The sequence below is a fragment of the Budorcas taxicolor genome, chromosome 9 (genome assembly GCF_023091745.1).
Source record: "Budorcas taxicolor isolate Tak-1 chromosome 9, Takin1.1, whole genome shotgun sequence".
NCBI lineage: Eukaryota > Metazoa > Chordata > Mammalia > Artiodactyla > Bovidae > Budorcas > Budorcas taxicolor.
The window spans coordinates 61,944,025-61,967,546 of NC_068918.1; the positions used below are offsets into that span (position 1 = coordinate 61,944,025).

Genomic DNA, 23,522 nt, shown 5'->3' on the forward strand with positions numbered 1-23,522 from the left:
TGGAGAATCCCAGGGACGGGGGAGCCTGGTGGGCTGCCGTCTATGGGGTTGCACAGAGTTGCGCACGACTGAAGTGACTTAGCAGCTTAGCAGCACCTTCCTTTGCAGTCTCTTTGTTTTCTAAGATCACCCTGTGCCTACTTAAATGCCAAGGACAGAGCAGATTTTGCTCTCACTTTTAAACATAGAGCTAATAGGCATCCCAGAGAAATCTTACGTGGAAAATTACAGCATGACAGCATGACAAGTGGTATGTTCATTTCTAATTTTACCTCCTAAATATTGTCAATAGGTGGCCTCTTATCTCTGTCTCTCATGGTCTGTGTCCCAATCCACCAGCATCTGTCCCTCCACTCCACTCAACGACATTATTCTCAAAGCCAGCACTGAATATTTGAAGCACAAATCTGAAAACATTACTTCAGGCTTCATGTCATCACCATGATTGCCACATGCCCTCAAATGTACTTCTTAGAAATAAAAGTGCCTGGAATGGGCAGGGGTGAGGGATTGTGTAAGGTTGGGAGAAGGAATCATAGAAGGGGTCTGCCTTCTTGCATGTAGCAGCATGCCTTTAAGATACATGCACACTATTGTATGAATCAATAGTTTGGTCTTTCCTATGGCTAAGTAGCATTCCATTGTCATTATGTGACACTATCTGTCACCTATTGGTTGTTTCCAATTTGGGGCAATTACAAATAAAACTCATATATGTGTGCAGGTTTAGATAAAAGTACTTGTTCTCAATTCACTTAGGTAAGTATCTAGAAGTGGTATTGTTGGGTTGTATATGTTTAATTTTATAAGAAACTGCCGAGTTGTTTTCTAAAGTGGTCATATAATTTTGCATTCCCACCAGCAATGAATGAGAATTTCTTTTGCTCTAATTCCTTGTCAACCTTTGATATTGTTAGATTTTCTTTTTTAATTGTGTCTATTCTAATAGATGTATAAGCTTCCCTGGTTGCTCAGCAGTGAAGAATCTGCCCTCAATATAGGAAATACAGGTTTGATCCCTAGGTCAAGAAGATTCCCTGGAGAAGGAAATGGCAACCCACTCCAGTATTCTTGCCTGGGAAATCCCATGGACAGAGGAGCTGCAAGCTACAGCCCATGGGATCACAAGAGTTAGACACGACTTAGCGACTAAACCACCAAACCAATAGGTGTGTAGTGGCATCTCACTGTGGCTTTAATTTCATTTTCTCAATGATATTGAACATTTTTATATGCTTATTTAAAATCCATATGTCTTCTTTACTGACGTATCTGTTCAAATCGTTTGCCCATTTTTTTTTTTTTTTTTGTTAGATTGTCTCCCTATTGTAGGGTTTTGAGAGTTCTTTATATTTTGGGGGGCTGTAACAAATGTGTCATTTGTAAATATTCCTCCTATTGTCTTTTTTTTTCCTTTCCAGTGTCTTTCACAGAGCAAAAAATTTTATTTTCTATAAAATCCAATTTGCCAAATTTTTCTTTCTATAAATTATGCTACTGTTGTTGAATCTTTTCATTAACAAATCGAGAACTACCCAGATTTTCTTCTAAATTGTTTTCTTAAAGTTTTATAATTTTACCTTTTACATTTAGATCTATAATACATATTAATTTTTATTTTTGTATGAGATGTATATCAAAGTTTTGGTTTCTTTTTTTTAAAATATGGATGTCTAATTGTTTCAGGATCAGTTGTAGAAGACTTTTTTCTCCATTGAGTTGCCTTTGCACTGTCAGCTAGAAATTGGCATGTGCTATGGGTACTTGTCTCTACCTCTACAAAGACTAAATCATGTCCTGCTGTAGCTGCTGACCTTCAACATCCCTCTGAAAGGAGTTCAGGGTAATGGAGAAATGAGGCACTCTGTGCTTCGGGAAAAACTGGCAGGACGGGTTTTCAGATAGATATTCTCAGGAGGTGATTTTATGAGCCCAATTCTTGTAGCTCCTCATATCTAGAAAAGCATTAAAATCCTTCATAGTGATCACTGTTTCTCATGACTAGCAGAAAGTTTCAAAAGACTAGCAAAAGCCTTCTGGAAAAATATGGGCCTGATTGCTTGTACTCTCCTTTTAACAAAATGATACATACTGTCCTCCCCCGCTGCCTCTTTGGAGCAGTTTCTCAGAGTTATCTGAGGTGCTGTCTCCCGGGCAGCAGGCCTCATTTTCCCCCATGTAAAACTCAATTTGCAACTCTCATGTTGTGAATCTTAAGTAGACAGCACTCTAGTCAAAAGTCAATCGAAGAGGAAAGTGAAAGTAAAGAATTAGTTGCTCAGTCGTGTTCAACTCTTTGCAATTCCGTGGACTGTAGCCTGCCAGGCTCCTCTGTCCATGGGATTCTCCAGGCAAGAACACTGGAGTCAGTTGCCATCTCCTACTCCAGGAGATATTCCTGATCCAGGGATCGAACCCTGGTTTTCTGTATTGCAAGCAGTTTCTTTACCATCTGAGTCACCAGGGAAGCTTTCTTAGTTAAAAAGAATTAACATCTTAACAAAACCGAAACTCTTCAATTCATGAACACAGTATATCTCTGCATTTATATAGGTTTTCTTTTATTTATTTTTAAAAAGTGTTTTATCATTTTCAGTATACAAATCTTGAGCATATTTTGTAAGTCATATGTAATGTATTCATTTGTTTGGATGCTGTTGTAAATGTATTTTTTATTTCAAATTCCTCTTAATCTTTTTTTTTCTATTTTTATTTATTTATTTTTTACTTTATTTTACTTTACAATACTGTATTGGTTTCGACATACATTGACCTGAATCCACCACGGGTGTATATGTGATCCCAACATGAACCCCCCTCCCACCTCCCTCCCCACAACATCCCTCTGGGTCATCCCCATGCACTGGCCCCAAGCACGCTGTATCCTGCATCAGACATAGACTGGTGATTCGATTCTTACATGATAGTATACATGTTTCAATGCCATTCTCCCAAATCATCCCACCCTCTCCCTCTCCCTCTGAGTCCCAAATTCCGCTATACACATCTGTGTCTTTTTTGCTGTCTTGCAAACAGGGTCATCATTGCCATCTTTCTAAATTCCATATATATGTGTTAGTATACTGTATTGATGTTTTTCTTGCTGGCTTACTTCACTCTATATAATCGGCTCCAGTTTCACCCATCTCAACAGAACTGATTCAAATGTATGCTTTTTAATGGCTGAGTAATACTCCATTGTGTATATGTACCACAGCTTTCTTATCCATTCATCTGCTGATGGACATCTAGGTTGTTTCCATGTCCTGGCTATTATAAACAGTGCTGCGATGAATATTGGGGTACATGTGTCTCTTTCAATTCTGGTTTCCTCGGTGTGTATGCCCAGCAGTGGGATTGCTGGGTCATATGGCAGTTCTATTTGCAATTTTTTAAGGAATCTCCACACTGTTCTCCATAGTGGTTGCACTAGTTTGCATTCCCACCAACAGTGTAGGAGCAAATTCCTCTTAATCTTAAACCAACATGTATGGATCATTAACATTTAAACTATGTTTGAGTTAAATCTATGATGTTTCAATTAAAGTCTACCATCCTGTTAATTGCTTATTTGTTCCTTTTATTCTTTTTTTGTTCACCTTTTTCTTTCTTCCCTGGGTTTAATTAAGAATTTTTAATAATTTTATTTCCTTTATTGACATATATTTGTTTCCATTTTTAAAATTAATTTGAGCCTTGGTAAATGTCACATTGTACTTGAAAATATATGGGTTATCTTCAGATATCTTTTTATGTTGATTTCTAACATAATTCCACAGTGATAAGAGAACAGATTCTGCATGATTTCAATACCTTTCGACCATGAAATTTTTGCACCTTATTTTATGTCCCTGGATATGTTCCAGTGTCTCCTAGATTATAGTCTATGGGAAATTGAAAAGAATTTATATTCTACTTTTGTGTGAAAATTATATAAATCTTATTTATATTGAATTGGTTCACAGCGCTTTTCAGGTCTACTAATATCCTTCTACTTTTCAGTCTATTCATTCTATTAATTTTTGAGAGTTTGATATTGAAACTCCAACTAAGAATATTAATTTATCTGCTTAAAAAATTATAATATATAGTGAAACTATTTGTAACTTTCTTCTGTATTTTCCAAATCTCCTGTAAATGTGTTGTCATACTTTCATAATTAAAAAAAAGAGAGAGAAAAAAATTAATTTGAGCCTACCTTCAAGTAATATTTCTAAGGACATTATAGTAGTGTTTTCCTAAATCCTCCCTCTCTTTCCTTGTGTTGTTATTGTCATGCATTTCACTTTTACATATGCTATAAAAACATAATGTATTTTACGGTTTTAATATGGTCATCCATATTTTAGAGCAATTTAAAATGAGAAAAACATTTATTTTACCTTCATATATTCCATTCCTGAATCTCTTCATTTCTTTGAGTAAATCTAAGTTTATGGTTTATGTATATTCCATATACCTTGATGACTGCTTTTATCTTGGGGTGAAAAAGGCAAGGAAAGCAGAATGGGATGATCTGTATTTATGACACATGTCAGTTCAGTTCAGTTCAGTCGCTCAGTCGTGTCCGACTCTTTGCGACCCCATGAATCGCAGCACACCAGGCCTCCCTGTCCATCACCAACTCCCGGAGTTCACTCAGACTCACGTCCATCAAGTCAGTGATGCCATTCAGCCATCTCATCCTCTGTTGTCCCCTTCTCCTCCTGCCCCCAATCCCTCTCAGCGCAGTAGAGAAAAAGCTTTCTCTTTACTCTCTTGGCTTTCCTGGTGCCTCAGCTGATAAAGAATCTGCCTACAGTGCAGGAGACCGGGGTTCAGTACCTGGGTCAGGAAGATCCCCTGGAGAAGAGAATGGCTACCCACTCCAGTATTCTTGCCTGGAGAATTCCATGGACAGAGGAGCCTGGTGGGCTACAGTCCACGCTATCCCAAAGAGTTGGGCAGGACTGAGAGACTAACACTTTAGGTTCAGCAGCTGGGCCTTGTGAATTAAATTAACAGAAGACTGATTAACAGGCCAAAAGGTTTAGTTTGCATGAATATTGGGGCAAACAGAGGAAGTCACTGGTTTGTTACGTGTTAACAAACAAAGATAGAAACAAAGGTTTATATGCTTAACTCCACAGGGGAAAGGTAAGGAGGAGAAAAACTTAGAAAAGCAAATAGGTTTCTTTCAGTTCAGTTCAGTTCAGTCGCTCTTTGCGACCCCATGAATCGCAGCACGCCAGGCCTCCCTGTCCATCACCAACTCCCAGAGTTCACTTGGACTCACGTCCATCAAGTCGGTGATGCCATCCAGCCGTCTCATCCTCTGTTGTCCCCTTCTCCTGCCCCCAATCCCTCCCAGCAAGTGAGATGAGTACAATTGTGCAGTAGTTTGAGCATTCTTCTCATTGCCTTTCTTTGAGATTGGAATGAAAACTGACCTTTTCCAGATTTCTTTAGGAAAGAAACCTTCTTTGGAGAAGGCAATGGCACCCCATTCCAGTACTCTTGCCTGGAAAATCCCATGGACGGAGGAGCCTGGTAGGCTGCAGTCCATGGGGTTGCTAAGAGTCGGACATGACTGAGTGACTTCACTTCATTTGAGCGTTCTTTTCATTGCCTTTCTTTGGGATTGGAATGAAAACTGACCTTGTCCAGATTTCTTTAGGAAAGACAAATAGGTTTTTAGGAGAACAGACTGGCGGTAGAAAAGTTTGGGTTAATATTTGTCTACATAGGCACGAAAGTGAAAGTGAAGTAGCTCAGTCGTGTCTGACTCTTTGCAACCCTGTGGACTGTAGCCCAACAGGCTCCTCCCTCCATGGGCTTCTTCAAGCAAGAATACTGGAGTGGGTTGCCATTTCCTTCTCCAGGGAATCTTCCTGACCCAGGGATGGAACCCGGGTCTCCCTCATTGCAGGCATGCGCTTTAAACTCTGAGCCGCAAGGGAAGCACCTACATAGGCATAAATGGTCTTAAAACTAAAACTCCTTTAAGGAAGGGACTTGGGGTAGGTTTACAGCCCATAAAGCTTCCCAATTGGCTCAGTGGGAAAAGAACTCACCTGCCAATGCAGGAGATATGAGAGATGCGGGTTCAATCCCTGGGTTGGGAAGATCCCCTGGGGAAGGGTATGGTAACTCCAGTATTTTTGCTTGGGAAATCCCATGGCAGAGGACTGGCAGGCTACAGTCCATGGGTCACAGAAGACTTGGACATGACCTAATAATTAAACAATAACAATATAGTCCATACGGTCGCACAGAGTGGGACACTACTGAAGTGACTCAGCACGCACGGCATGCATGCACGTAGTTGAGTTCCCCATTCTTGGAGTAGATATGCCCCGAAGAGGAATTTTACAGCAGCCTAATTTCCCAGAATTTACTACTTTTAAACAGATAAGAGAAGCTTTGAGAAAGCTTTCTTTTTCTTCTTCTTTCTTTGCATCTGTTGAATCTCAAATGCTTTCAGCTTAAAATATTCTTTGCACCAAAGTAGTCTCTATTTTGGGGTGCTGATTATCTTCACAGAAAAATTTATAAGTTCTTTATTAAAATCATGAACACAATTAAAGAGAATGACAAATGAACAGAAAATATGTGCAAATTCTAGCACAAATGGTTCATAGCCTCATCACTTATAAGAAAGACAAACCTCATATGGAGGAGGCTATTGATTCTCCAATCAAATTCCCTTTAACTGCTACTGGAACCAAACCTCAGTAGCTGTATTGGCTTAGAACAAATCACGACTGCCTTCTCTGGAGAGCTACCCTTGACTCAAGATGAGCTGCTCCCTTCAGAAGCTCGCATGCCCTGATCCCATAGACTCAGTCAATGACTGACTGAACTGAACTCCTGGAGCTGTGGTAGAACTGATTCTCTGGTGCAACCTGTGCTCCTATGGGATGGACTGAAGCTAGTCTCTAGCTGAGACCACATTCCTAGCTTTGCCCCTGGCTCATCCTCCTTCCCTTATTCCCTTTCTCTTCTACACTTTCTTCTCACCTTCTCTTGTACCCCAGTTCAGTTTCTGCATCTAGAGACCCCAACCTAAGACATCACATTAGAAAAAGTAGCAAAAGCTCAGAATAGAAAACTCACAGAAGAGTCTTAGTCCAAGCTTCCCAAAAAGGAGAGCCTAAGGCAAAATTTTATATACTAAAGCTTTTTTGATAATTGAAATATGTTTGACACATAATGTGTAAGTTTAAGGTGTACAACATGTTGACGTGATACATTTTTGTATGGCACTATGATTGCCATTGTGACATTAGCTAAGACCTCCGTCACGTCATGTGATCACCATTTCTTTTTATGGTGGGAATAATTGAGGTCCAGTCTCTTAGCAGTGTTGAGATGCATTTCTAAGTCCAAGATAGAGACATTCCTGCCCAGGAAGCCACCTCAGCAAACCAAAATTTCGGTAACTTTGCATGTAGAGACTAGAAGCTCTGCAGAAACCTAGACTCATGGTTGGGAGGCAAAGAGACACAGCTGTGTTGGACTGTTCCTAGTGGTTGGATCTCCTGGAAACAAATGGCTGAAATAACCTGGGACTGAGAAAATCTGGAAAAGTTTTTAAACGGCAGGAGAAGAAATCAAAATAGCCAATAATCATACTTGAAAAGCCAACAAAAGTACAAAAGGAAAAGCAAAATAAAGCAAGCTGTTTTGTGGTTGTTGTTTTGACCTGTTAAAAAACAAATCTGGACTTAGTGAAAGGGGAATTTCCTTGAAAGTTATTGCAGTGGAGAGAAAGGAGCTGTTGCAGTGAGGAGAGCCTTTAGATCACAAGATCTCTAAGGTCTCGGGTGTTAGGTAATAGGCCATTTCTTCACTGCCGCTACTGCTGCTAAGTCGCTTCAGTCGTGTCCAACTCTGTGTGACCCCATAGACGGCAGCCCACCAGGCTCCCCATCCCTGGGAGTCTCCAGACAAGAACACTGGAGTGGGTTGCCATTTCCTTCTCCAATGCAGGAAAGTGAAAAGTGAAAGGGAAGTCGCTCAGTCGTGTCCAACTAGTAGTAACCCCATGGACTGCAGCCTACCAGGCTCCTCTGTCCATGGGATTTTCTAGGCGAGAGTACTGGAGTGGGGTGCCATTGCCTTCTCCGTTTCTTTACTAGAGAGGAGGAAACCAGGCTAAGAAGAACTAGGTGTCAGGACTTGGAATGAAAGGGAGTGAAAAGATTAGAAAGTGTTTTCTCCGGAGGCCTGTCCTTTCTCAGGAGAAGCTGTTAGGGAGGGGCTGGCCATTTGTAGGGAGGGGCTGGCCTTAGACCAAGTTCAGGCACCTGAGGGAAAGATGGAATCTTAACTGTTGTTTGAACTCAATTAGCATTTTGTTCTGATTGATTTGTAGAGACTAGAAGTTCAGCCAATCATTTATGAGGCTAAGAATGGGAATTTGATCTAGTCTGTCCCACCTTGTGATAAGTAAACAAGGAGGGCATCTATGAGTCTTACCTGTGTAAGAAAGGGCTCTACACTGTCACACATGAGAGGCTGGGCATATAGGAATGATACTACATAGTGCGAACAGGTAGATATATGGGGAAATGGACACTCTTACAGTGCGGCAGCTTTATAAATCGACACACCCTTTCTGCAAACTTTCAAATGCAATGTACTAACTCTTCAGCCCATCAACACCGCCTTTAGAAATCTATCCTGAGGAAATGCCTGGACAGGTGTGTTGAAACGACATATCACAATATGATTTTAAGTGTCAAGCATTTGGGAACAAAATAAATATCTGTCAATGGAATTCCCTAAGGATGTTTGCACACAGACAACAGTGCAGCTTTAATAAAGGCAAGGGAAAGGAAGACCATCATGTGGTGGTTAAGAGTATGCTCTTTGGAATCAGGCTGCCTGGGCTCAAGCCCCAGCTCTAGCACTTAAAGGTGTGTAGTCTTGGACAACTCACTTACCTTCTCTGGGCCTCAGTTTTCTTACCTGTCAAATGGTACAAACTTCCAACTACAAAATAAAGTCCTGGAAATATAATGTACAATATGGTGACTATAGTTGAAAATAGTGTAATGTATATTTGGAAGTTCCTAAGGGAACAGATCTTAAAAGTTCCCATCACAGTAAAATAATTGTAGCTAGTCAGTAAGTGTGGCGATGGTTGTTAACTAAACTTATTCTAGTAGTTACCTCACAGTATGTACTTATCTCAAATCATTATGTTGCACACTTAAAACGAATAAAATGGTATATGTCAGTTATACCATTACACCAATTATATCTCAATTAAAAAAATCTCGTGTTAATTAGAATGGAAGATTATTGAAGACTGTTAAAGAAAAAGTGTACATGTTAAAAACATTGAAGAAATTCTTATAACAGTTACTCAGTTTACAGTTTAGGAAATAATCCAGCTGAGCCGTGGCTTTGTTATGACCTTCAATGGGTATTCTCCTCAAAACTTGCTAACGCATTTCCCCTCCAAGTTCTTTTTTCCTTGTTGAAGTCATCAATATAATTCCGATGCCTCATTTTTTCACAAGCCACTGAATTAAAGAGGTAGAGAAAGGGACTAAAAAGCTGTCTTCAGACAGTCACAGAAAGAGTTTAAGACAAAGACACAGGTTTGTTGAAATTCTAGTTTTGCCACCCATTTTCCCTAAATTTGCATAAGTTACTCAAAGTTTGTGTACTTCTATTTTCACATGTCAAGTAGAAATCATATTGCCTCATACAGTTGTTTTAATGATTAAATGAGTTAACAATGTAAAACATTTGTGAGAGCACCTAGCACAGGGATGTACTCTGTACGTGTTTTTGCTACTGTAGGAGTCACGGCCAGGATTAAAACAGTGTGCATAGATGTTGACCTTGCTTCAGGAAAGACCTCGGGAGGAGGAGGTTTTTGTGATGCTGGGATGTGAAAGAGGAAGAGATACTGAAATGTACAGTGGGGACAGGGAATCATTTCTTTTTCTGTTTCCTTCATCTTTTCCTTTGTTTATCTATCATTTGCCTCTTGCTCTCTGTTCATCTCATCTGCCCTCATCTCACGTTATCTTGTTTTATTTTCCATTTGGACCTTCCTTGGGATTCACTGAAGTGCCATGATCAATGATCAGATCAAACAAAAATGCATTATAGCTTTCTATTTTGTAGATTATTATGAATTAATAATGAAATACAATGAGCCATTAGGACCTTGGGCTTCCCTGGGGGCTCAGTAGTAAAGAATCTGCCTTCAGTGCACAAGATGCATGCAAGAGGTGCAGGTTCAATCCCTGGGTCAGGAGGATCCCCTGGAGAAGGAAATGGCAGCTCACTCCAGTATTCTTGCCCTGGAAACCCCATGGACAGAGGAGCCTGGTGGGCTACAGTCCATGGGGTCGCAAAAGAGTCAGACACAATTTAACAACAAAACAGTTAGGACCTTGGCTCATTCGAAAGAACAGCCAACTGTTCTTCCTAAGGCATGTGGATCACATACATATATAGGATCGTAAAACATTGGGTGGGAGGTATTTGGAGACAGTGAATAACATCTTGAGGTCACTGTACCTATTAGAAACACCGTCACTAGTGTAAACTGTAAGCACACTGTCAAGTAAAAGTGAAAAGTGCCAGGAACAGCTAAACATGTATGTAAAACCACATGTATAAATCGACATGTGTATAATCTGTCTTTTTCTTATAACAAATTGAAACCCAGAGAGTTTGAAGATGGGTTCAGGGTGAGAGAAATTAGGAACTTGAATACAATCTGTCCTTACTCACTTCAGAGTCTCTGACTGGAGAACATTCTACAATAAAAACATCAGCCTGGCTCTCCCAGGGACCTCCCCTCACCCCTTCCTTGTTCCCTGGAATGCTCCTCCTCCCTCTCTCCAGAGTTCTTATCTCAGAGCTCTGTAATTGTTTGCTTGGCCTCTCCCAAACTAGACCATGAGCAGGTTAGGGGTTGTGACTTTTATCTGCATTCTTAGCACCAAACATGGATGCCTGGCTCTAGAAAGTGCTTAGCAAGTGTGAGTGGAAAGAATGGACCTGATTTTTCTGATTGAGTTGAGAGCATTTTCCATTCTACTAGGGCTACTTTCCCCTCGGGCAGAGTTTCTCAAGAAATGTTCTGTGGAATGCCAGAATCATTTGTGGTGCATGACTTAAAAAAACACACTACACCACAGTCCTAGAACTTCTAGGTACAAGGCCTGAAATCTTAAGCACCCCATGTGATTTTGAACATGAAGACAAGTTCAAAAATCTTTCTTTGACTTGTTTGTATGGAGGGGTAGCTTGGAAGGGAGAAAGTGGGTAGTCTCTAGCTGTCATGCTTTCAAAGTGTTTGTCGTTCAGTTGCTATATCGTGTCTGATTCTTTGCAGCACCATGGACTGCAGTCAGCCAGGTTCCTCTGGAACCTGGAATTCTCCAGGCAAGAATACTGGTGTAGGTTGCCATTCCCTTCTCCAGGGGATCTTCCCAACCCAGGGATCAAATCTGGGTCTCCTGCACTGCAGGTGGATTCTTTACCATCTGAGTCACGGCAGAGACTCTTTTCAAAGTGTTCGATGCGGAGCTTACTTTGGGGAGGGGTTTGGGTGGTGACGTTTTTGAACAAACTTACTTTCTGGGCTTTAACTTAATCTTATTTGGTCAGCCCAGTATTGCCGACAGTGACCACTAAGGGGCAGCAGAGTACAGGGAAAAATGAAAGTGTCAAAGACGGGAGACATTACCCTCGAAATAGATCAGTAAGAAAGACCTGCCAAGAAATAAGGAGTTAAGATGCCTCAATCCCTTATGCCTTTACTATTTCAGGGATTTAGATTTCAAGCATCATAATTTATACTTTTGTTAAATAAACAATTTCTCGATTATGTGGCAGAAGATGGAAACATGGAAGTGTGAAATGGTCATTTTATTGGGTGAACTGGCTTATGAGTACATGCATGCACCTACCTTGGGAATCTGAGGAGTAACTATGAGATCTGTTCTAAGGAGGAGACTTAGATTTATGCCAGTAAGCCAGAACTTAAATAAGTATAAACTTCAGAAATCAAAGTAAAAATGAATTGATTTAGAACTCAAGGACTAGTAAGGCCTGAAAATGCCACAGACATATATACACACATACCACACATATATGGAGAAGGCAATGGCACCCCACTCCAGTACTCTTGCCTGGAAAATCCCATGGATGGAGGAGCCTGGTAGGCTGCAGTCCATGGGGTGGCTGAGGGTTGGACACAACTGAGCGACTTCACTTTCACTTTTCACTTTCATGCATGGGAGAAGGAAATGGCAACCCACTCCGGTGTTCTTGCCTGGAGAATCCCAGGGATGGGGGAGCCTGGTGGGCTGCCGTCTATGGGGTCGCACAGAGTCGGACACGACTGAAGTGACTTAGCAGCAGCACCACACATATATGTTTATAATTCATAGATTAGCAAAGCTTGCTAACTACAGAGTATAGACATGTAGATAAAAGATACACATATACACAAATGTGTTCACCCAGCTTTTTTTAAGAACCTGCACTTTCAACGGAGGCCAAATCTATGGTATGAGATACGTGTGCTGTGTGTGCTCATTCACTCAGTTGTGTCCAACTCTTTGTGGTCCCTTGGACTGTACCATGCCAGGCTCCTCTGTCCATGGAGTTTTCCAGGGAAGAATACTGGAGTGGGTTGCCATTTTATTCTTGAGGGAATCTTCCAAACTCAGGGATCGAACCCACATCTCCTGTGTCTCCTGCACTGGCAGGCAGATTCTTTACCACTGAGCCACCTGGAAAGCTGATGGCACTAAAGTAAGTAATCTAGTCTCTAGTTCAATTAAGATTCAGGTTCAAGGTTGTAACTTTTCATGGTTAAATGAAGTTAAAAATAGTTACTATTGTTTGGTGTTCTTCATGGGGTTCTCAAGGTAGTAATTCAAGTCTATGTCCCAACCACTAATGCAGAAGAAGCTGAAGTTGAATGGTTCTAAGAAAACCTACAAGACCTTCTAGAATTAACACCAAAAAAAAAAAGATGTCCTTTTCATCATAGGAGACTAGAATGCAGAAGTAGGAAGTCAAGAGATACCTGGAGTAACAGCCAAGTTTGGCCTTGGAGTACAAAATGAAGCACAGCAAAGGATAACAGAGTTTTGCCAAGAGAATGCACTGGTCATAGCGAATACCCTCTTTCAACAACATAAGAGATGACTCTACACATGGACATCACCAGATGGTCAATACGGAAATCAGATTGATTATATCCTTTACAGCTGAAGAAGGAGAATCTCTATACAGTCAGCAAAAGCAAGACCAGGAGCTGACTGTGGCTCAGATCATGAACTCCTTATTGCCAAATTCAGACTGAAATTGAAGAAAGTAGGGAAAACCACTAGACCATTCAGGTATGACCTAAATCAAATCCTTTATGATTACACAGTGGAAGTGATAAATAGATTCAAAGGATTAGATCTGATAGAGTGCTTGATGAACTATGGATGGAGGTTCATAACATTGTACAGGATATGGTGATCAAAACCATCCCTATGAAGAAGAAGTGCAAACAAGGCAAAATGGTTGTCTGAGGAGGCCTTACAAATAGTTGAGAAAAGAAGAGAAGCGAAAGGCAAAGGGGATAAGGAAAGATATATCCATTTGAATGCAAAGTTCCAAAGAATAGCAAGGAGAGATAAGAAAGCCTTCTAAAGTGATCAATGCAAAGAAATAGAGGAAAACAATAGAAGAGGAAAGACTAGAGCTCTCAAGAAAATTAGAGATACCAAGGGAATATTTCATGCAAAGATGGGCACAATAAAGAACAGAAATGGTATGGACCTAACAGAAGCAGACGATATTAAGAAGAGATGGCAAGAACACACAGAAGAACTATACAAAAAAGATCTTCATAACCCAGATAACCATGACGGTGTGATCACTCACCTAGAGCCAGACATCCTGGAATGTGAGGTAAAGCGGGCCTTAGGAAGCATCACTACGAACAAGGCTAGTAGAGGTGATGGAATTCCAGCTGAGCTATTTCAAATCCTGAAAGATGATGCTGTGAAAGTGCTGCACTCAATAGGCCAGCAAATTTGGAAAACTCAGCCATGGCCACAGGACTGGAAAAGGTCAGTTTCATTCCAATCCCCAAAAAAGGCAATGTAAAAGAATGCTCAAACTACCACACAATTGCACTGATCTCACACACTAGCAAAGTAATGCACAAAATTCTCCAAGCTGGGCTTCAACAGTTCATGACCCGTGAACTTCCAGATGTTCAAGCTGGATTTCGAAAATGCAGAGGAACTAGAGATCAAATTGCCAACATCCATTGGATAATAAAAAAGCATCAGAATTCCAGAAAAACATCTACTTCTACTTCATTGAGTATGCTGAAGCATTTGACTGTGTGGATCACAACAAACTGTGGAAAATTCTTCAAGAGATGGGAATGCCAGAGCACCTGACCTGCCTCATGATAAATCTGCATGTAGGTGAAGGAGCAACAGTTAGAACCAGATATGGAAAAATGGAGTGGTTCCAAATTGAGAAAGGATACATCAAGGCTGTATATTGTCACCCTGCTTATTTAACTTATATCCAGAGTACATCCTGCAAAATGCTGGACTGGATGAAGCATTAGCTGGAATCAAGATTGCTGGGAGAAATATCAATAACCTCAGATATGCAGATGCCACCATCCTTATGGCAAAAAGCAAAGAGGAACTAAAGAGCCTCGATGAGTGTGAAAGAAGAGAGTGAAAAACTGGTTTAAACTCAACACTAGAAAAATGAAGATCATGGCATCTGGTCTCACCAATCCTGGCAAATAGATGGGGAGAGAATGGAAACAGGGACAGACTGTATTTTCTTGGGCTCCTAAATCACTGCAGATGATGACTGCAGCTATGAAATTAAAAGACACTTGCTTCTTGGAAGAAAAACTATGACAAACCTAGATAGCATATTAAAAAAGCAGAGACATTATGGACAAATATCCATCTAGTTAAGGCTATGGTTTTTCCAGTAGTCACGTATAGATATGAGAGTTGGACCATAAAGAAGGCTGAGCACTGAAGAATTGATGCTTTTGAACTGTGGTGTTGGAGAAAACTCTTGAGAGTCCCTTGGACTGCAAGGAGATCCAACCAGTTCATCCTAAAGGAAATCAGTCCTGAATCTTCTTTGGAAGGACTGATGCTGAAGCTAAAGTGCCAAAACTTTGGCCACCTGATGCAAAGAACTGACTCGTTGGAAAAGACCCTGATTGTGGGAAAGATTGAAGGCAAGAGGAGGAGGGAACGACAAAAGATGAGATGGCTGGATGGCATCACCAACTCAATGGACATGAGTTTGAGCAAGCTCTGGGAGTTGGTGATGGACAGGGAAGCTTGGCATGCTGCAGTCCATGGGGTTGCAAAGAGTCAGACATGACTGAGAGAATGAACTGAACTAAATTGTTTGGTGACTTCTGTAAACTGTCTGAAGACTGTATTCTTCAGCATAGAAATAATCAAATAAAAACAAACACTGGGAGAAACAAACTTTGTATCTCCTTGAATTTTGGATGCCTTTGAGTGAATCCATTCCCACCAGGGAGGTAGCTAATCTAACCACCTCCCCACCCTAGCCCAGACCATTCCAGGAGTTACACAGGCCTCTGTTTTAAGGATGAAAGGTGGAGGGCTAGGTGAGTTATTATGTATTTTAAACAATCTTACTGATTTTAGACTGAAAGAGATGGGCATACCAGAACACCTGACCTGCCTCAAGAGAAACCTGTATGCAGGTTGGGAAGCAACAGTTAGAACTGGACATGGAACAACGGACTGGTTCCAAATCAGGAGAGGAGTACGTCAAGGCTGTATATTGTCACCTTGCTTATTTAACTTATATGCAGAGTACATCATGAGCAACGCTGGGCTGGAGGAAGCACAAGCTGGAATCAAGATTGCCGGGAGAAATATCAATAACCTCAGATATGCAGATGACATTACCCTTATGGCAGAAAGTGAAGACAAACTAAAGAGCCTCTTGATGAAAGTGAAAGAGGAGAGTGAAAAAGTTGGCTTAAGCTTAACATTCAGAAAATGAAGATCATGGCATCTGGTCCCATCACTTCATGGCAAATAGATGGGGAAACAGTGGAAATAGTGGCTGACTTTATTTTTTTGGGCTCCAAAATCACTGCAGATGGTGATTGCAGCCATGAAATTAAAGGACACTTACTCCTTGGAAGGAAAGTTATGAACAACTTAAACAGCATATTAAAAATCAGAGCCATTACTTTGTCAACAAAGATCTGTCTAGTCAAGGCTATGGTTTTTCCAGTGGTCATGTATGGTTTGAGAGTTGGACTATAATGAAATCTGAGCGTAGAATTGATGCTTTTGAACTGTGGTGTTGGAGAAGACTCTTGAGAGTCCCTTGGACTGCAAGGAGATCCAACCAGTCCATCCTAAAGGAGATCAGTCCTGGGTGTTCATTGGAAGGATTGATGCTGAAGCTGAAACTCCAATACTTTGGCCACCTGATGCGAAGTACTGACTCATTTGAAAAAACACTGATGCTGGGAAAGATTGAGGGCAGGAGGAGAAGAGGACGACAGAGGACAAGATGGCTGGATGGCATCACTGACTCGATGGATGTGAGTTTGAGTGAACTCTGGGAGTTGGTGATGGACAGGGAGGCCTGGCGTGCTGCAGTTCATGGGATCGCAAAGAGTCGGACATGACTGAGCGACTGAACTGAACTGAACTGAAAACTGATTGTTAGCCACAAAATACTTATATACTGCTTATATATTAGTAGCAATTTGGGAAGAATAGTTCTCCAAATCATCTCAAGCAGTCCAAACCGTGGAGGAATACAAAAAAAAAAAAAAAAAAACAAAATCAAAAACCCCACAAACTCTGAAAATATAACCAGTGGAGGAAATACACTGTCCAAATAAGTTTAGCAAGTTATGAGTAAATATTTCCTTAGTCTTTACACTCTATACTATAGGGATTTTTGAGGCTGTAATTTGAAGGAGATGTAATTTACTTCTTCCTTCTTGAAAAAATGAAGTACAGTTTATCATCACTGGTGGACTACTCAGGGGAGATGACTTATTAGATAAAATTCAGCTCTTGTTAGCCTAATCAGTTCTCAGCTCAGGAGGTTACAGGCAAGATTTCAAAAGGTAAAGTAACACACAAAAAAGGGACTTTCTAACCATTAACTAATTACATTATATAAAATGTGTCACTGGACTAAGAATGCTGACTGTATTTTAATGACTCTCTGCAACAAATTCCCAATCTAATTATATTAAAAACTTGGGAATAGTTTTTGAAAAGACCAAGAGGTTAGAGTTCCTATTCTCCCCCAAATGGGAGAAAAGTTACTAACTTTCATTTATTTTAACCAGAAAATTTTCCTTCTTCCAGAAGCTTTTAAAATTGCCATCTCCTTCTCGTTTTACATTGCTGAAATAGGGAATTGGAGAACCCTAAACTCTTTCAAAGAAGGCAATGGTGAACAATTTCTCCCAAGCTGAAGCTGTGGAACTCTGCTACCAGAACGTGAATGGGTCCTGTGTTAAGACGCCTTACTCACCAGGTCCTCGGGCAGTTCTATACGCAGTCCTCAGTTTGGGGGCTGTGCTGGCCGTGTTTGGAAACTTACTGGTCATTATTGCTATTCTTCACTTCAAACAGCTGCACACTCCCACTAACTTTCTGATTGCATCTCTGGCCTGTGCGGACTTCTTGGTGGGAGTGACTGTGATGCCCTTCAGCACAGTGAGGTCGGTGGAGAGCTGCTGGTACTTTGGGGAGAGCTACTGTAAATTTCATACTTGTTTCGATACTTCCTTCTGTTTTGCTTCTTTATTTCATTTATGCTGTATCTCGATTGATAGATACATTGCTGTTACTGACCCTCTGACCTATCCTACCAAGTTTACGGTCTCTGTTTCAGGAATATGCATTGTTCTCTCTTGGTTCTTTTCTGTCACATACAGTTTTTCTATCTTTTACACGGGGGCCAATGAGGAAGGGATTGAGGACTTAGTAGTTGCTCTCACCTGTGTAGGAGGCTGCCAGGCTCCATTGAATCAAAATTGGGTTCTACTCTGTTTTCTCCTATTCTTTATACCCACTGTTGTCATGGTGTTTATATACGGTAAGATATTTTTGGTGGCTAAATATCAGGCCAGGAAGATAGAAAGTACAGCCAGCCAAGCTCAGTGCTCCTCAGAGAGTTACAAGGAAAGAGTAGCAAAGAGAGAGAGAAAAGCCGCGAAAACACTGGGTATTGCCGTGGCAGCTTTTCTGGTCTCTTGGCTTCCATACGTTATTGACGCTGTGATCGATGCGTATATGAATTTTATAACTCCTCCTTATGTTTATGAGATTTTAGTGTGGTGTGTTTATTATAATTCGGCTATGAATCCCTTGATTTATGCTTTCTTTTATCCATGGTTTCGGAAGGCAATAAAGCTTATCATAAGTGGCCAAGTCTTAAGAGTTGATTCATCCACAGTTAATTTATGTTCTGAGGAAGCAGACATAGATTAACAAGATTGCTTCAGGAACTTAAAAACTAACATGGAAGTAAGGTCAAGGGCAAAATTAAGTACTTGGATCTAGAGAGGCAAGTGTAATCATTTGCCAACCAGGAGGACATTAATGTTTAAAAGTTAGTTGTTCCAAAATTTTGTTGTGTTCATGTGTTGAATTTTGGCATTTATTTTAGAATTTAATGATAAATGAGTAATGTTGCCTCTCATTTCATATTCTTTTATGCTTTTCTGATTCTCTACCTTTTCCTCTGAAATTTCTCATTGTTTCTACAAATAATGTGAATTTTGTCGATTCTTTTATACTTGTTACCAATGTTAAGTTGTCCAAAATATATAGAGGCTAAAAAAATCCTACCTAACTTGAAATTAGATTTTGGGGAACAAAAAAAATCTTCTTTAAAGTATATTTTATTTAAAAGTTAATGTAAGATTACAAACTCTTGAAATGTGTTAATCTAAAAAGGACTTTAGAAAAAGGGGAAAAGCAAAAGGTGCAATGGAAATTTTCTAGTGAATTAAAGATTGAATTTCTGTGTTTTCTAAATCCTAGTCATACTTTCTCTCCATTTTATGGACACTGGGTTCACAGAAAACATGTACAGTAATTACATGATTACAGAACATTTTACTGCTGGAAAACGTAGTTTATTACAGTCAAATGAGCATGTAGACAAAGAGATGGACTGCTTTTTTAACAATCTGGATAAGCTGTGATATGCTTAGTCACTCAGTCATGTCTGACTCTTTGCTACCCTATGGCTCGCCAGGCTCCTCTGTCTGTGGGGATTCTCCGGGCAAGAACATTGGAGTGGGTTGCCATGCCTTTCTCCCCGGGATCTTCCCAATCTGGGGATTGAACCCAGGTCTCCCACATTGCAGGCAGATTCTTGACTGTTTGAGCCACAAAATGCTAATTCAAATGAACATTTTGTTCTACTTTTGAGTTCATTGTTTGTATTAGACACTGTATTTGGAGGTATACATTACCTGAATTATAATAACAGCTGAATTACCCAAATATAAACAAGGATTATTTCAAAATAGCAAGTACCCAAGTTGGTATTATAGACTCTAGGAAGATCGTTAGTTTTCTCATCTGATAACATTTCTTATTCACATGAATTTTAATTCATTTTAATTAAACATGTATGTCAAGTGTTTAAGATGGAGAAAAATTTGAAAAAACCAAGAATAAGGTGATTTGCCTTCTTAAATCTTTGAACCACAGCCTTAAATCTTTATTTAGGTAACTCATTTTCGCAGACTATTCTATAACAAACTTGTTTAATGAGATGAAAAGAAGAGATAGCTAAACAGAGTTACATAAACTTTGTATGTTATATGTTTTATTAAAAAAAAGCTTTGTGAAATACTTTATACAAGGTTAAGCTAGTTCACATTTATGAATTAATACCTTTCAAATAGAGCTGACAGTATTTCAGAGAAAAAAAATAAAGATAAAGGAGGATGAAGAGAATACGGAGTCTTCATGCAGAACACCTATCTGGTTCAGACATGATGTCACCAAACAGGTCTACTGGTCACCTTTCAAATGATCGTAATTAAGGTCCCTCACATTCTCTCTGGAGAAGAGCTCAAAGCTGTGTCCCTTCAATAGTGAATCAATAATGTTGTCCTCATAGAAATGTGTGTTAATTGCCAGTGTAAACTGACAGTGACACTCATATCTAATGAGGAAAACAATCTGGGGGACTTAAAAAATATATATAAATATACTGTTGTATTCACTTGCACTTTGTAGAGGGTGATCATTGGATGAACTGATTGCAAAAATAAATACTGTCCAGTGATGTTTCTAAGCTCTTATTCACATTTATGAATGAAGAATACATTGTTTATTTTTCTACTCTCCTAGAAGAATACATTGTTTATTTTTCTACTCTCCTAGAAGTTCTTCATAAAAGTCTTTTGATTGAAAAGAACACAACACTTGGTTATTTACCCCCAAAGTATCTCAGTGATGACCTCAGCACCACTCCTTTCTTCTACATCTTATTTATTTATACAAGTAATAGATTAACTTCTTGGCTAGCTGCATACAAAATTGCTGCAGAGCCTTGGATGTATTTGGAGCAAGACACCCTGAAGATGGAAGTAGACAGTTATTGCAAAGATGTAATTAATCCACTTAGGCCTCAGGTTGTAAATTTCATAAATACTATGTGTCTCACATATACGTACTATTATTAAAATGCATGTTTATTTATATTTATATTGCATACTTATATTATATTTATACATATATATATATATTTATAGTGCCCTATCTCTCCTCCTGCACTGTGGCCCACAATGTGTCTGCAATGCAGGAGACTTGGGTTTGATCCCTGGGTTGGGATGTTTATTTTTATTAATTATTTATGTAAAAGCATTATTTAATTCATAATTGTTTTTGTCCAACATGTATTTTTCTTAATCGGTTGATACTAAAAGTACAGCGCTACTTTTTTAAAAACTGTATATTGAAAAGGGGACAACAGAGGATAAGATGGCTGGATGGCATCACCAACTCGATGGACATGAGTTTGGGTGAACTCTGGGAGTTGGTGATGGACAGGGAGGCCTGGCATGCTGCAATTCATGGGGTCTCAAAGAGTGGGACACGACTGACTGACTGAACCGAACTGAACTGATATTAAAAAATATTGAAATGGGGTGTTCAGAAATAGAAAGTTGTAGAACAAAAAACCATTACAATATTGTAATTAGCCTCCAATTAAAATAAATACATTTAAAAAAGAAAGAAAGTTATAGAACAGTTGCTGTCATTTGCCTCAGTGTTGGTTGGAATTAGAGCAAATATATCAATTGGCATAAAGGCTGTGAATAATCCATCAATAACACATTGCAAAGACAAAACAGGCCGTCATTAATAGACAGGTTCTGTTGGAGAACTGTCAGCGTCACTCATTGGTCGCTGCTGTAACATTTCTTCTTTTGTTACTGATGTAATTGATGCTTACCTGAATTTCACAGATCCCCATGTTTACAACCTTTGAAGCTGCTGTTTATTTTTCTTCAGCTCTAATGCTCTTCATTTATGTTTTCACTCTTCATTTTTGACACATTCCAATCTATTTAAATATCAATCTTGAAGAATGACTCTTCAGTATTACATCTCACTTGAAAAAAAAGCAGAAACACACTAGTAATAGTAATTTAAAAGTCAAAAATGAGTTTTAAAGACAACTGTCCTTTGACATGCAAGAAATTTATTTTGATTACTATATTTTAAACTAAGTTTATCACAGAACCTTAGCAATAATTTTTAGATATTTTCTGGCTTTAGACAGATCTATAATACTTTGTATATCAAGTAATCTGATGTTTACTAACAATACTAAATAGCTGTGTACTTTTTACTTGTTATTTTTTCACCTTATTTCAATACCTGGTACAGTTCCTTGCTCTTTCTAAGCACCTAAGGCTATTTTTAAGCAAATAATGACTTTATTTTCATCCATCAAATAATTGTATACTGCTTTTTTGCATTAAAAATCTACATCCTTTTGAAACAGACATAGAGAATAAACTTATGGACATGGGGAGAGGGGATGAGAGGGTAAGATGTATGGAAAGAGTAACATGGAAGCTTATATTACCATATGCAAAATAGATAGCCAATGGGAAATTGCTGTATGGCTCAGGAAACTTAAACAGGGGCTCTATATCAATCTAGAGGGGTGGTATGGGGCTGGAGAAGGGAGGGAGGTTCAAAAGGGTATAGCTATGGCTTATTCATGTTGAGGTTTGTCAGAAAACAAAATTCTGTAAAGCAATTATCCTTCAATAAAAAAAATAAATTAAAAAAATCTGTCTCATTTTAAATTTGGTTTTCTAAAGTAGAAAATTTTTACTAATCAGTAGTTAGGAAAAATCCAGATTTGGGTATTGATAGTGTTTGTCTAATCCCCAAATTTTATATTTAATGAGAAAAATGCTAGAACACATAAGCTTCCATAATACAGAGTGGAAATGGAAATTCATGGGGTGATGCCTCAGAGATTTATTATCTGGATTATGAATGTCTAGTTATTTTTGGAAACATGTGCCTTCTTTTATCTGTAAAATCTACATACACTACAGAGTCCAGAGTGAGATTTTAAAGCCAGGTTCTCTGGGTTTGAAACCCATCCCTACCGTTTCCTAGCTTCAACCTTGGTTAAGTCATTACCCTTTTGTATATCTTAGTTGCTTACCTATAAAATAAAAGTGATAATAGGTGTTCTCATTGAGGTCTTGTGTAAAAATTAGGATGATTTAAACAAATCTATAGGTTTTGGAGTTCAAAGAGCCAATAAACAAACTATTATTGCATTGGAATTGCTTGTTTCAATTCTATAAATTTTATCAGTGGAAAGAATTTTATTAGGATGTTTTATTTGAGACACTTTCAGAACATGCCTTTATAAGATTGATTAGCTAAAGTCATACAATCAAGCATTTTAACCAAAAAGACTTCTTGGCTATCGTACACAGTGATGGGAAATAACATAATGTCTTATAATAAATTTCAAAAAACCAATAGCATTTCTCAGAAATAAAAAAGTGTGGACTATATTCCCAGGTATTACATAGCAACTGACATTTATATTTTATTCTGTCCACAGACACAGCAGTTTAAAGGTATATACTCAATTATATCTAATGGCAAAGGGTGATCTTTCATCAAATTCTAAGGACAATACAAAGCTAAGCAGAATAGACAATTTTAAAGAGAAGAATAGGTAAGGTTTCTGCTATGGCTCATCTTTGTTAAATTTATGAGGCAGGTAAAATCTACTTTAGAGTCTCCCATTTGCCCTGTCTTTACTTCTACCATCTCCTAGGAACCCTGTCTCCTTCCTATGAGCTGCTAAACAGTAACTACCGACTGAATGAAACTATGAACAGTGAAATGTACCATTCTCACACAGCTTCCCCTTTGAGTTGGCAGTGGTTGAAGGCACAAGAGAAGTTTTAGGGGGCATCC

At 39.2% G+C, this 23,522-nt stretch overlaps 1 protein-coding gene across 1 annotated transcript; it reads left to right on the plus strand.

Annotated features, from left to right (window-relative positions):
• The first annotated feature begins 17,477 nt into the window (after positions 1-17,477).
• Positions 17,478-18,524, plus strand: LOC128053305 (trace amine-associated receptor 9). The gene has a single exon (XM_052645806.1). The coding sequence runs from the start codon at positions 17,478-17,480 to the stop codon at positions 18,522-18,524; it is 1,047 nt and encodes a 348-aa protein (XP_052501766.1).
• Positions 18,525-23,522: the final 4,998 nt, after the last annotated feature.